The sequence below is a fragment of the Palaemon carinicauda genome, chromosome 11 (assembly GCF_036898095.1).
Source record: "Palaemon carinicauda isolate YSFRI2023 chromosome 11, ASM3689809v2, whole genome shotgun sequence".
In the NCBI taxonomy this organism is placed as follows: Eukaryota; Metazoa; Arthropoda; class Malacostraca; order Decapoda; family Palaemonidae; genus Palaemon; species Palaemon carinicauda.
In genome coordinates, this window is record NC_090735.1 from 102,820,827 (window position 1) to 102,835,511 (window position 14,685).

Below are 14,685 nucleotides of genomic sequence, written 5' to 3' on the forward strand. Positions count from 1 at the left end.
AACTTTCCTTCCGAGGGAAGTTTTTCCTGTCCAGGCTTGAGTTTTTCCCCTTTTGGGGGGTTCTTCTCTTGCCTTTTTTTTTGTGCGACTATGCTCTTGGTGCTGAGCGGTCGCACCTGCAGTTTCGCTCAAGGGGCTGGGCAACTGCAGGAGCTCCTCTTCGGAGGATTGCTCCTTTTAGGTCACTGGCTGACCAGTCTCTTCTACGAAGTGTTTCTCTTTCGTTCGCGAGGGAGTACACTCATAGAGACTCCTCTTCGGAGGTTTCTTCTGTTGCTGTTGGCCTCCTTCGCCATAAGGCCCACCGTCCGCCTCGTCGTAAGGGCCTCTCATCTCCCTATAAGGGTGCTTGAGGTGCCTTTTTGGATCTCCGTTTGCAGCCTACAACTCCTTTTTCTCGATCTTCCGCCTTGGTGCAGATGGACAGCAGTTTGATCTCGTCTTCCGACGGGCAACGGTCTTCCCGACGGACAACGGTCTTCCCGACGGACAGCGGTCTTCCGACGGACATCAGTCTCCCGGCGGACAACGATCCCTTCGGGGCAAAGGGTTGCCCCCACGGGGGTTCTTCCCTTGCGTGTCAGGGTTTCCTTGCGCGCCCTTCTGCTGTGTTCTCTCCTGCTCAGTGTTAGCGCACAGGCGCTCTTCTGCTCATCAGCGCTCTCCTGTTCGTCAGCGCTTTCAAGATGATCATCCCTGCTGTTCCTGTTGGTTCCTGTTACGCGCCCTGTGCGCCCACGTTCGCCCTCGCGATCTAGAACTTCGGTTCAGGTCGGGGTCAAGGACTCCTCTTCTATGCGCAGGCTTCCACCCGTAGCCTTCTGCTCGTCAGCAATCATCAGCTCGCCAGCGATCATCAGCTCGCCAGCGATCATCAGCTCGCCAGCGATCACCTGTCTCTCGGCGATCTCCGGATCGCCCGCGTGTGTTACAGCCGGCACGCCAACGTTCTCCAACTCTTCTGAAGGAACATGGTTCGCCAGCTACTAGCTCACCTGCGCATGCTGATCGCCATCGCGCGACCCTCAACTGCGGATTCTGATCGCCATCGCGCGACCCTCAACTGCGGATGCTGATCGCCATCGCCCGACCCTCAACTGCGGATGCTGATCGCCATCGCGCGACCCTCAATTTCGGCAACCGCCCACCTGCGCATGCTGATCGCCATCGCGCGACCCTGGCATGCTGATCACTATCGCGCGACCCTGCGCATACTGATCACCATCGCACGACCCGGCGCATGCTGATCACCATCGCACGATCGCCCTCCTGCACATGCTGCTCGCGATCGCTCACCTTCGCATACTGCTCGCCAACGCACGATCGCTCACCTGCGCATGCTGCTCGACCATCGCGTCGGCATAACACAACGCGCCATCGCCAACCTGCGCATTAGCGCTCACCAGCTCACCACCGATCGCTTGTTGATCCATTTCGCCAGCGGTCTTCCTCGCCCACGCGGCAGCGCGTTTCCTCGCCATCACGCCAACGCTTGCGTTCGCCGCCTCGGACTCGCTCTCATCCACCTGCCCACCCTCACGACCGCTCGCCTGCGCGACCGCTCGCCTGCGCGCCCACGCGACCGCTCGCCTATGCGCCCGCGCGACCGCTCGCCTATGCGCCCGCGCGACCGCTCGCCCGCGCGACCGCTCGCCCGCGCGACCGCTCGCCCGCGCGACCGCTCGCCCGCGCGACCGCTCGCCCGCGCGACCGCTCGCCCGCGCGACCGCTCGCCCGCGCGACCGCTCGCCCGCGCGACCGCGCGACCGCTCGCCCGCGCGACCGCTCGCCCGCGCGTCCGCTCGTCCGCACGACCGCTCGCCTGTGCGCCCGCGCGACCATTCGCCTGCGCGCCCACACGCCCACATGCCTGCACGTCTACGCTCATGCGCGTCCGCGCCCATGCTCTCCAATGTTCGCCCACGCGCGAACCAACGGTTTTTCCATCGCGCGGACGGATGGTGTTCCGTCGCGCGTACCTACAGTGTTTCTTCGCACAAACGTCTGCTTATTTCTTGCAGTATCCATTGCTCGTCTATGGGTTATCGCTCGCCGACCACTAGCTCTCGCCCTTCCTACCACGCTCGCCCTCCTTCTGCGCTCCTTCGCTCACCTTCGTTTGCGTTACCGCGCATGGGCGCTTCCACGTTCGCCCACGCGAAAATCTTTGAAATACCGTCGCGCGAGCTCCAGGGCGAATGCGACCACGATTCCCAATGGGGTTTTCGCAGCATGGACAGCCTGGCGAGTTCTTCTGGAGCGTATTTCCAGAACACGGCCTCACCCCGTAAATGCAGAGCATGGCACTTGCAAGAATAGGAGAAACTTAAGGGAGATCTGAGCAACACTCCTCTTTCCTGAACCTGGGTTAGCCCTTCCTCGTCATTCCCTGGAAGGATTTTTGGCGGGGGGGCTTTCCGTTCGAGATTTCTCCATCGGACAAGGGGTGACTGCTTACCCCTTCCTCTGGGAGCTTACCAGGTTCTTTCCCTCCTCGGTTACGGCCCGAGGTTTGGTTCAAGGAAGCTACAGGAAGATCAGGGGTACTTTCCTCCTCTCGAGCTCAGGCACCTTGGCCTTTCGTCGTTAAGTATCTAACTTGCGGACAAGCTCGATGTTGTACCATCTGGACGCGCTGACTGAGGGCTTCCTTCGGGTGTCTCATCTGTGGAGGTCGACGACCTCAGACACCCTTCCATCCTTGAGAAGAGTTTGTTTGTGCCCAAGGACAGAGACTTAGACAGCTGCTGTGCGGAGGAGATCGACTTCCGGTTTCACTCCTCCAAGGCGCTTTCTTCCAGACTCTGCAGGGCTCCAGCGCCCTTTTCCTTCAACCACGTCGGCCTAAGTTATCGGCTACGACAACTGGGACAAGGTGTCCAATTGCAGTTTCCTCCTGTCAGGAACAGATGGCACGGGGGACTCCCCCGGGGGGGCATAGTCCTAAAAGGAGTTCACGAACTCTAGGATTGCAGGTTTTTCGCTGGGAGGATGATTAAGGTTACTCATCCGAATGACAGCTTCCCGATGCCCATTCCCGCACATTCTCTGTGGTCAGCCAAGGATATCGCGCCTGCCGTCTCTGTCAGCGAATTCAGTCTCTCTGAACCTCTATGCCATAGCGTCAGCAGAGTTGCCCGGTTGGGCAGAATGATCCATACCTTAGGCGAAGGTCTTCCTTAGGATCATCGACGGCTTCACCCCCGGCCCCCTCAGTCGATCCTTTCTTGTAAGGAAGGATCTGAGAGGGGATGTCCGTAGTCGACCTCTCAGCCCTGATCAAGTTTGTCGAACAAACTTCGGCCAGCGTAGACCAGCAGAATCGATCAGACTGGTAACGAGGCGACAGGACTCCTTAAACCCTGGATCGGAAGGACGGGTACTTTCAGTTTCCATTCCATCCATCTTCCAGGGTGCTCGTCGAATTCAGCCTAGACTGCAAGTATTCCTGCTTTTGATGCAGTGTGGCTATCCCGCCGTGGCATAGCAGGTTTGTTTCCCCAGAGAACTCTCCCTGCCTTCCTCTTGGCCGCTCAGGTGCAGGCTTCCGCCTCCTCTGCTGTTTGGAGGGCTGGTCAACTCGGGTAGGCTCGGGTTCGACCTTCTTCAGCGCCGGGACAAGCTTCCGGATGCTTACCATGAGTGTGGGCTCATGGTATTTTGCTTGGAGCCTTCTCTTCCTCTGCCTCAACATCTGGAGTATCTGGCCATGATATTGAGTCAACGGCCTTACCACGTTGGAAACCCCGCTTCTCGTCCGTCCAGCGAGGTTAAGCAACGTCGGTACTTGGATGGGTGGCCACCTGGGGACGCCAGATTCTGTTACCACATCCTCCGAGCCTTCCTTTCGGTTGACTGTGGCAAGACTGAGGAGAGTCGCAGTACCTGTTCTCAGTCAAGCAGAGCTTTCAGCCCTACCTTGGAACGTTTCCTAGTTCTCCTTTCCTCATTGACCCGTCTATAGTCCGAACGGTTGCCTCAGGATAAGTTCCATGTGGGGCGATCCAAGTTCCGGTGGCTTCAGGCAATGTTTAACCGGACTTCCTGGCCCCTATGGGACCAGCGGAACTATTAGACATGCAATGGGTGTTGACCTATGGAGCCTCTTGATGGTAGTGGATATTCTCGTCCTTTCCCCACATTCTTGATGCGGTTCTCGGACTCGTCAAAGGAAAGGGGGGGGGGGGGGGGGCATGTTCCGGTCCAGGCCTATGGTCAAGACCTGAAGGATACCTCTCCATCATTCAGGCAGGCTTAGGGGCCTTAGTCTGGCCCCTCTACAGATCCTACAGCTCCTGCCGAGTCGCCCCATGCGCGTCGACTTCATGATTCTGGCGTATTCTAACCAGCAGGGGACGCATTTTTACACCCTCACATCTTGCAGTAGAGATACCGGGATGATTGAGATTCTTTCAATACCACCATCGGCTCTCTCATTCCAGGCAGGGGAATGTTCTCTCAGACTATCCGAGCAGAGCCTCGTAGAGAGAGTGTACCTGGGGGTCTTTGACCTTGGGTAACCAGCAAGTACTGGTCTGGGGGACCTGATCGCGATAGCTTGGAACCTCAAGCTTCCGCTATTCTTCCCCCCAGTCTCAGACCCCGAGACTCTGGCAAGATACATTCTGGTGATGGTGGGACAACTTCGACGCCTGCGTCTTCCCTCCTTTTTGTCTGTGGACAATGGGTCTCAACAAGACCAGGTTGTCTGTCAACTTTTCAATGGGAGAGCTCCACTGGGACTATGCGCAGAACGGTTTCTGGACCCTCTGCTTCCCCTGACGGAACTCCCGGGAGAGCTTCTCCCACGGCGCAGACTACTCAAGCAACCACACTGCGACATCTCTCCCGAACCGGGGCGTCGCTTCGGCTTCATGCCTGGAGACACTACGCCTCCTGCTCAAGAAGAGACAACCCGCTACAGTCGCGGTACGGAGGTCGCGTCATCTGCGATAGTCATCCACAGGGGTCTCCCAGGCAAAGTGAAGAGTCTAAGGTGGTTGGTGCCGTGGGAGATATACCTCTTCCCTTGAGGCCTCTTCTCCAGCAATAACGGTCTTATTGCCTTTCGGCGGGAGGAAACTCCTTTCCGCTCTCGGCAATGAAGCCTGTCGCTCAGCCTTTCCCTGACCTTCAGGCTTAAAGGAATAACTTTTTCCTGCCCGCTGGATCTATCCTCGCTCATGCGAAGCTACGATCGTCCCTGCCCTAGTCGGAGGAAGACCTCCAACTTGGAGCATGGCTCGGACTTTTAGTCCTTTAAGAGATCTTCTCAAGACCCTTTACGACAGGCCTCGGATTGTATTCCGCCTTGGGTCTCCTGCTCACTCTGGCCACGGCCAGTGTGTAAGCAATCTTCTTGGTCTCTTACGACTCCCCCCTTTCTAAGGAAGAGGGGAAGGCAACATTCAGGCTCGCTCCTGAGTTGTTGGCTAGACTCAGAATCTGGGGGTCCCGGCCCTTCGGTCCGATTCATTCAAGATTTCGAGTCTCCATTCTGTATCTGATGTCCCAAGACCTTCTCTTTCTTGCCAGTAAAGGAATCGAGAGGTTAGCGCTGGGAACAGCTGCAGTTTGTCCTCAGTTGCAGCCGATTTGGGAGCACAAGGAGGACATGGGGGAGAGTCACCAGTATACCTCTTCAGCCCGGACTCAAGGACATTCATCTCAACCTGTCTCCAGACCCTCCCCCGTCACGTCGCCCTACAGCACGATGTTGGATACATCGCAACGTCCCTCGCCTTCGAGTAATACTACTCTGTGACGCAGGTGCTACGAGCTGGAGTCTGGAAGCGTCTAATGACCTTCGCAGCCCGCTTCCTGCAGGGCGTGACCCACAGGAGTCTCGATACGTTTTCTATCGCTCTGTGGTGGCTACACAACAGCTGGTCTAACCTCAGGCTCCTTTTTGGACAGGTAGCAGAAGGTTGAGGGCATTGTTATCAGGTTTTAGTCTGCATGAACGAAAGAAGTATGTCTGGCCCTTACTTCTTTCTTCATCATCCCCTCTACGGGGAAGCAGCATCCTGGTCTCTGCATAGCTGACCTCGAACCTCTGCAGGTAAACCATGCTTCCTTGTGTTCCGAGTATTGAGTCAATACTGTCGCGTCCCCCATACCCTGACGAGGTGGTATTGGGAACGTCCTAACCCAGAGTTCCTTCTGGAACTCCAGGTCAACTGCCTAGGACGGGTCACACTTCTTCCTTCACACACAAGCTTACGTAGGCCACATGGTTCCTTGCGGAGCAAGGAACTTGTGAGGTGCAGGGACTCCTTTTCTCGAGTGCGACTCACTCGGATTCTGAGTCCCCGGGTAAAGCCAAAGCCAGTATGGCTGGGGACTTTCCACCCTACCTAAGGGGTAAGTCACCCTTTGTAAATAGCGTGGTTTGTATTTCGGTTACGGAACAAATGACAAATTCGAAGATAATTTGTATTTTTCCTAACCATACAAAACTTAGCTATTTACACATATTTGCCCGCCAGCCCTGTCCCCCAAGACAAGTCCTACCTCTAAGTGAAAGTGAGCATTCACCTGTGTGTGAGGGGGAGGAGGGGTAGCTAGCTACCACTCCCCTACCCCCCCGCTAACTAGCGCGGGGGTAATACACCCTCGTTAAATTCTAATGGCTCGCCATTTCAGCTGCGCTAAAAGGTAACCCTTTGTAAATAGCTAAGGTTTGTATGGTTAGGAAAAATACAAATTATCTTCGAATTTGTCATTTCTTTCCTTATTGTGATAAAAGTTTTGATTATATTAATATTTCCTTTCCAGAGTTGCCTGATTAAAAGATATTGTGAAAAAAGATTTGTCAATAAGTATATTCCTACTGTAGGAATTGATTATGGTTCAACTAATGTTGATGTGGATGGACGCAAAATCTCGGTCCATTTTTTTGATACCTCTGGCAGCCCATTGTTTGAAGAGGTAAGATTTTATGTTGTGATTGAACTTTTTTAAAGTTAATGTAGACTTCTATTGACATCCTTGCAACATGTATGTTCATACTATTATTCAAACCCTTGACTCACAATTGCCTTTCTTTTGGTGGCATAGATAGGTAGATCGTTCATTACTTGACCTTTTGAAACTCTGATTGCAGTATGTCACACAAAGTCCATCTGTTTGGATTCTGGTAACTTCAAATGATGTCATCCATGAAAAGAGAATTAGTAAAAGTTTCTTATTCACAGTCATTATATTCTAAGCCCCTTGGTTGGAGCTGAATTCTGCAGATAATAGGAAATAGAGTTTTATTTTCACTTTTAAATACTCACTTGACCCTTTCGTACTTTTAAAGTTATAGTAACGCTATAAGGTACAATACTTTAATCAAAGGAAAAGAGTGACACTCTCGCGGAGAATTTTTGTTTTTGCTCACTTTGGGATATTGAAACTACAGTATAAGAAATGAGCTCTGGTTTTGTGCAACATGTCAAAAAAGGATTGAACTTTTTCATGATGCAAGCAGAATATATTTGCAATACTTAGAAATATTAAGAAATTGTCTGATGAGCAGGAATTATTTAGTGGAAAAACATAGATGTTTTTTATAATAATCATGAAAAATATAAGTACTGTATGTTTGAGGACATTGGTTTATATATGAAAAATTTGTAGAAATGGTTGATCTTTCATGGATGCAGTGATTTTCATATTAATGTCATTAGTGGAAAGCTGTGACTTAATTACAAAATGCTATATTTTTACATTGCAATTTTGATTTGTTCTGACATAAATACAAACCCTTGTTCTTTACTAGGAATAGATTCAGCGATGGCTGGTGTTCTTAGTCATAAAAACCTTTTGGCAGGTTGAGTATAGCGGGGGAGACTCCCGCTCTACCAGCACACTCGTTTACTCAACCACCTTTGATTTAGCTACAGTAGAGAGCGGACCTGCTCTGTCACTTCAGTTTTCTGTTCAACCAGCTATCTCTTTCTCTTTACAGGTGTGACTGTGCTGTTCATGAGGAAGCAGCATGCAGGTCAGTCCTGGTACGGATGGACGGCTGCCCTTTTGGCATGTTCTGTTCCCCTGTGGAAGCAGATCCTCACCATCTTTGCTCGTCATGCAGAGGACACTCCTGCACGAAGGCATCTCTTTGTGGCAATGTCAGGAGTAACCATCCTCCTAGGGGAGCAGTTCCACCGCAGATGGAAGAAGAAGTCTAAGAGGGACTTTTCATCTCTAAGCTCAGCCTCAAAGACCAAGAAGCCCAGACTTTTTTCTTCGTCCGTGGGAACCACCCCTCCTAACTTTGTCCACTCTACCTCCTCCGAAGTACGGTTGATTGAAAGGGATGTGCCTTTAACCTTCAGACGACTCGTGCCCGGGAGACCCTGTTGCCTCCCCTGTGAAGCAAGGACTCCCTTTACACAAGGGAAGTCCTCCTTTGATGCTCTTCGTGAGTATTGGCCATCATTGAGACTTACGTGTTCCTCTTCGAAGGACGAGCAGTTAGAGGTTTTGAAGCATGGTGCACTGCAGGATCGACCCTGTACCTGTTCTAGCAGAGGTTGGCCTTGGCCCTTCCTCTTCCCATGCTGAGCAAAGGGATCCCCTTCCCTACAGCCCTGTGCCCTCACCTCTTCTTCCATAGTTCCTCCTCCACATGAGGTTCTGTAAGTTGTTCCCCCTTCGGGTAGCAATCTCACTCTTTCACCTCTCGTGGTTAATCTATCCCCTGAGCCTGCTTAGCAACAGGTTTCTCCCCTTGTCACCTGTCAGCCCTGTGAGAAACCCGGGCAAACACTCGCATTCATGAGTGGTTAGCCATGCTTGAGAAGACTCCTCAAGCAACCTGTAAGTGTGCTCGCAGTTACTCTCTAGGGTGTTCCAACTCTTTGGAACAAGCCGGAGATTGTCCCCACCCTCTCCCTGTGGCCCAATGGGCCCCTCATTATGCTATAAGTGTACAAGATCCTGCCAAAATGCCCTCACCTACTATCAGTAGGATGCGCTCGGGAGGAGCCTGCCCTCGCTGGGGATTCTCTGGATATGTTGGGGATTCTATCTACCATTCTCCTTCTCCCCCTTCTTCCCAGTCCTGGCATTGTCCAACATCATTCTCCATGCCCTCCGCCTTTTGAAGACGTTCTCAAAGTTTATACTAATGATCCCATCTTTCGGGATCCCCCTCCTCCTGTGTATGGCACGAGTGACAAGCCTCGCTTGTGAGCTGCCTCGAGAATGATATCACATCTCGCTCTTGCGTTTAAAACACCTTTTTAAACATAAAACATACCCACTGGTTATATAAGAATGGCTAAAGTCCCTGGACGCCTGGCAGAAATTCAAAATCTCGCGGCAATCGCAGATATGCCAGGTGTATACTAGCGCCCTCGCGGTAGACAGGCCGAACTATTCCAACCAATTCAGACCTTCTCTGCCGCCATTGCTGGCTGGAACGATTAGAATGCACTCGCAACTTACTTTGATTTGGACGGTTTATTTGGGCGGACAAGAAGCAAATTATGTCCGAAATTAATTTGCTTAAAAGTTGTCGCACAGGCGACCTATCAAGTGCGAAAAGTTCGGCTAATGTGTTCAGTGTTGTGGAGGGTGCGTCTGCGCGATTCTGTCGTTCGCCTAGCCTAAGACCTCTTTCAAGCTCCCGAACCCATGGGAGAAGTAACATCGAACGGCGAAAGGGAACGAGAGGCATCATCACTCGCGCAGACGTCCCCTCAAGCGTTCCTGCTGTCGTATCACAGGTCGCTCGCCCTCACCATAGGAAAGGTGAGGTTAGTGCATTATCGCCATCTTCGGATGAAGTTACACGTGACGAGGTCTGGCGTCAAGCCTCTAGACCTCATAAGAGAAAAGCACACGCAGTGGTACAGTGGTACGCTTCTCCTCCGCAACAACCTGGCTGTAGCCATTGGGATACACCTGAGCGTTTTCAGTCCCTTGGCGAGTGTTCACCTGCGAAACGCTCTGACGGGTTTTCTGAAATAGATAAAGGTTTGGTGCAGTCAGATTCGGAGCTGATCCCTGGTTCTGGTGTTACGGTTCATGCACCGCCGCTTCCATCAGACTGGTGTTCGTCTCCCGAAAGTGGGGAGCGATTTGGAAGCGATGAGGAAGGCGAATTTGCATTGGAAGAGGCTGCACGCGTGTCGCCTAAGAGTGATCCCAAATGGTCTATGCTGTTGGGCATGAAGCAGCAACTCTCGTCGCTTATGCAATCTTATTGGCCTGCTGTTGGCAGTGCGGTTGGGCGTCAGTCTTCCGTTTTAGACCCATTGTCGCACAGGCGGCCTGTTGTCTCCGGTACTGACGCATTGTCGCACAGGCGATCTCCTAGCCGCAGTGTTTAACGACAGGTTGAGGTGGATGCGTCTCGGGAGGGACCTGGTTCTCAGCAGCAATCGATCGCTCATACCGTCGAACGTCAGTCTTCCAAACATGACGACGTTCCCCAAACAACGGAACGGGCCGCTAAGCGGCAGGACGGAAGCGGACGCGATACGGAGCGTCAGGCAGACGTTACACGTCAGTCAACCCATGACATCGCAGAGCGTCAGCGTCAGTCAGATGCTACGCGTCAAGCAACCCATGACACCGCACGTCAGTCTACTCATGACGGTACACGTCAGTCAACCCATGACACCGCGGAGCGTCAGTCATCCCATGACGCCGCGCGTCAGTCTACCCTCGACGGCACACGTCAGTCAACCCATGACGCCACGCGTCAGCCAATCCATGACGCCACACTTCAGTCGACTCTGGTTGCCTCGCGTCAGTTGGATACTATTCCACAAACCGAACGTGACAACAAATGCAAGGCTAGTGAACGTCATGCAGATGGGAATATGGAACAGCGCAAGTGCACCCACTTCAGCGCTGACGCGTCTACACAGGAACGTCGCCTTTCTGAACAAGGCACTGCTGCAATGGCTGATTTTCCGGAAGAGGAGCCGGATGAGGTTTTCTCCCCGGATGAACCGCTGGACGATATCTCGGAGGGAGAAGAGGATAAACCACCCCAACATTCGGTGGACCTCAAGAAGTTAATGCTGGTCTTTACGGAGTTATTCCCAGACCATTTTACTCCTGTAGCTCCGCGTTCTCCGCCTTCGGAATTTACCCTTGGTAAAGCAGCAAGAGCGTCTATGTTCACGAAGATGGTACTCTCTCGTTCCTCTAAGAGGGCGTTAAAGTTAATGGGAGTGTGGATGGATTCGAAGAAAGCCCTTGGCAAGACGTGTTTCGCTTTTCCTCCTGCCAGACTAGCCTCCAAGTCTAGTGTTTGGTATGAGACAGGAGAAGTCTTAGGCTTGGGAGTTCCTGCCTCTGCCCAGGGAGATTTCTCGAGCCTAGTAGACTCTTCTTGTCGGCTAGCTATGAGGAAGACTAAAGTGTGGTGGGCTATGTCTGAGTTCGACCATCTCTTGAAAGGCATGTTCAGGCCTTTCGAAGTGTTTAACTTTCTGGACTGGTCTCTGGGAGCCTTGGGGAGGAAAGTGTTGGAAATGAAGGGCACTGACACTAGTAACCTCATTCAACTAATGTCCTGCATGGACAAGGCAGTTAGGGACGGTTCAAACGAATTGGCTGCCCTATTCACAGCCAGAGTTGTGAAGAAGAGGGCAACTATGTGTTCTTTCCTCTCCGTGGGGTCACTCCTTTTCAGAGATCGAAGTTACTTTTTGCGCCACTGTTTTCTGCGCTATTCCCGCAAGAGTTGGTAAGGGAAGTTGGCGCTGCGCTGACCCAGAAAGCTACCCATGATCTGGTTGCCAAGACAGCTAGGAAGGTGCTGCCTACTTCTTTCCCTTCCTGTAGACCAAAGAAATTGCTTAATTTTCACAATCCACTCAGCCCTTTCGTGGCAAACCGGCCAGAAGGGGTAACTTCATGCCCAACAGGAAGAAGTCCAAGAAAAGAGGAGCTAAATCTAGTCGAGGCAGAGTCTGACTGTCCTCTCCTTCAGACAGCAGTAGGGGCCAGGCTGAATTACTTCTGGCAGGCCTGGGAGAGGAGAGGAGCGGACCCTTGGTCCGTTCTTGTTTTAAAGGAAGGATACAAAATCCCATTCTTCTCAAAACCTCCGTTAGCCACAGATCCTATGGATCTCTCGCCCAAATACAGGGAAGGACCAAAGAGGCAAGCCATGCGGCTTCAGATGTCTCTCTCACCAGAGAAAAAAGCGATAGAAAGGGTGCGGGACTTAAAATCGCCAGGGTTTTACAACCGTTTGTTCTTGGTCCCCAAGAGTGCGGGGGAATGGAGACCAGTTCTGGATGTAAGTGCCCTCAACAGCTACGTCCAGAATTCGAAGTTCAGCATGGAAACTCAGAAAACCGTTCTGGCAGCAGTAAGGAAGGGTGACTGGATGGTATTGGACCTCCAGGACGCTTACTTTCATGTCCCAATACATCCGAGTTGCAGACGTTATCTGAGGTTCATGTACGGGAAGGAAGTCTTCCAGTTCCAGGCCTTATGTTTCGGTCTCAGCACAGCTCCTCTGGTATTCACGAAGATCATGCTGAATGTGGCGAGCATGCTACACTCAAGGGGCATCAGAGCTTCCTTGTACTTGGACGATTGGCTCATAAGAGCCCCCTCGCCTGATTGCTGTTTGAAGGATCTTCAGCTGACATTGAATTTGTCAAAGGAATTAGGACTCTTAGTGAGTTCAAAGAAGTCACAGCTGACTCCATCCCAGAAGATTCTTTATTTGGGGATGGAGATTCAGAGTCAGACTTTTTGGGCTTTTCCGTCGCCTGCAAGGATTCAATCAGCTCTCCTAAAGCTTTGTTCCTTTATAAAAAAGGACGTCAGTTCGGTGAGGGAGTGGATGAGTCTTCTGGGGACCCTCTCGTCACTGGAAAAGTTTGTGTCACTGGGGAGGCTGCACTTACGCCCCTTCAATTTCATCTCAATTATCATTGGAAGAAAGGGGACAGTCTCGACAGGGAAAGTATTCCCATTACGAACCCCATAAGAATACACCTTCAGTGGTGGAACAACATACGCAGACTTCAGGAGGGCCTCTCGTTGGAGCAAAAGAGCCCAGACCTCGTGTTGTTTTCCGACGCCTCAAACTCTGGGTGGGGAGCAGCCTTAGGGAAGGCAGAGATCTCAGGTCTGTGGACAAAGGAGCAAGAAAACCTTCATATCAATCAAAAGGAGCTTTTAGCAGTGCATTTAGCCCTCAAGGGCTTCGAGAAACTAGTCCTAGGCAAAGTGGTGCAGGTCAATGCCGACAGCACCACGGCTCTGGCTTATATAGCAAAGCAAGGCGGGACTCACTCAAAGTCTCTTTACGAGATAGCAAGACCTCTTCTCGTATGGGCGGAGGAAAGGAGAGTTACCTTATTGACACGATTTATTCAGGGAGTCAAGAACGTGAGTGTGGACAGACTCAGCAGGAAGAACTATGTTCTCCCCACAGAGTGGACATTGCACCTAGACGTTTGCAAGAGTCTGTGGCGGATATGGGGTCATCCCCTCGTAGACCTGTTTGCAACCTCGAAGACGAAAAGGCTGGAGACATATTGCTCGCCAGTTCCGGATCTCGAGGCAACTCACATAGACGCGTTCCTGTTGGATTGGTCACACATGGATGTGTACGCATTCCCACCTTTCAAAATCCTGTACAGGGTGTTACAGAAGATCGTGTCTCATGAGGGAACTAGGATGACCCTAGTGGTTCCTTTCTGGCCGTCAAGAAGTTAGTTCACTGAGGTACTGGAATGGATGGTGGACATTCTGAGAAGCCTACCATTAAGTGCAGATCTTCTCAAACAACCTCACTTGGCAAGAAACCATTTAAACCTCCGAGTTCTACGTCGGACTGCCTTCAGACTATCGAAAAACTCGCAAGATCTAGAGGATTTTCGAAGGAGGCAGCCAAGGCTATTGCAAGAGCAAGAAGGACTTCTACCATCAGGGTGTATCAGTCCAAGTGGGAGGTATTCAGAGAATGGTGTAGAGCTAACTCGGTTTCTTCATCAAGTACCTCTATAGCACAGATTGCCGATTTCTTAGATCTTAGAATTAAGCATAACTTTTCCTCCTCGACTATCAAGGGCTACAGAAGTATGCTGGCAGCTGTTTTCAGACACAGAGATTTGGATCTCTCCAACAATAAAGACCTTCAAGATCTTCTTAGGTCTTTTGAAACTTCTAAGAGGCGACAACAAGAATCGCCTGCCTGGAATTTGGATGATGTTCTTAAATTCCTCATGAGTGACAGATTCGAGCCTTTGCACTCGGCCTCTTTTAAAGACTTAACCTTGAAGACTTTTCTTGGTTAGTTTGGCGACAGCGAAAAGAGTCAGTGAGATTCACGCTTTGAGTAAGAACATTGGTTTCCGAGACGGAAAAGCCATATGCTCCTTGCAGCTTGATTTTCTGTCTAAGAATGAACGTCCTTCCCATCCATGGCCTAAGTCTTTTGAGATTACTAATCTCTGTGATGTGGTGGGCGAGGAGTTGGAGAAGGTGCTCTGTCCTGTTAGAGCACTAAGGTTCTATTTGGACAGAACAAAAAATTTGAGAGGCAACTCAGAGGCTCTTTGGTGTGCAGTTAAGAAGCCTACACTACCTATGTCGAAGAACGCCTTATCCTTTTTTATAAGGCTCTTGATTAGAGAGGCTCACACCCAGTGTGGTGAGGCGGACCTTAAGCTGTTCAAGGTTGACGCACGAAGTTAGAGCCGTAGCTACTTC

At 51.6% G+C, this 14,685-nt stretch overlaps 1 protein-coding gene across 4 annotated transcripts in view; it reads left to right on the plus strand.

Annotated features, from left to right (window-relative positions):
* Positions 1–14,685, plus strand: part of LOC137650106 (dnaJ homolog subfamily C member 27-like) — a 156,193-nt gene that overhangs the window by 57,961 nt on the left and 83,547 nt on the right. For all 4 annotated transcript variants that reach the window (XM_068383224.1, XM_068383223.1, XM_068383225.1 and 1 more), the window contains one exon: positions 6,778–6,930. In XM_068383224.1, the coding sequence (XP_068239325.1) occupies positions 6,778–6,930 (153 nt within the window). The remainder of the gene's footprint in view (positions 1–6,777; positions 6,931–14,685) is intronic.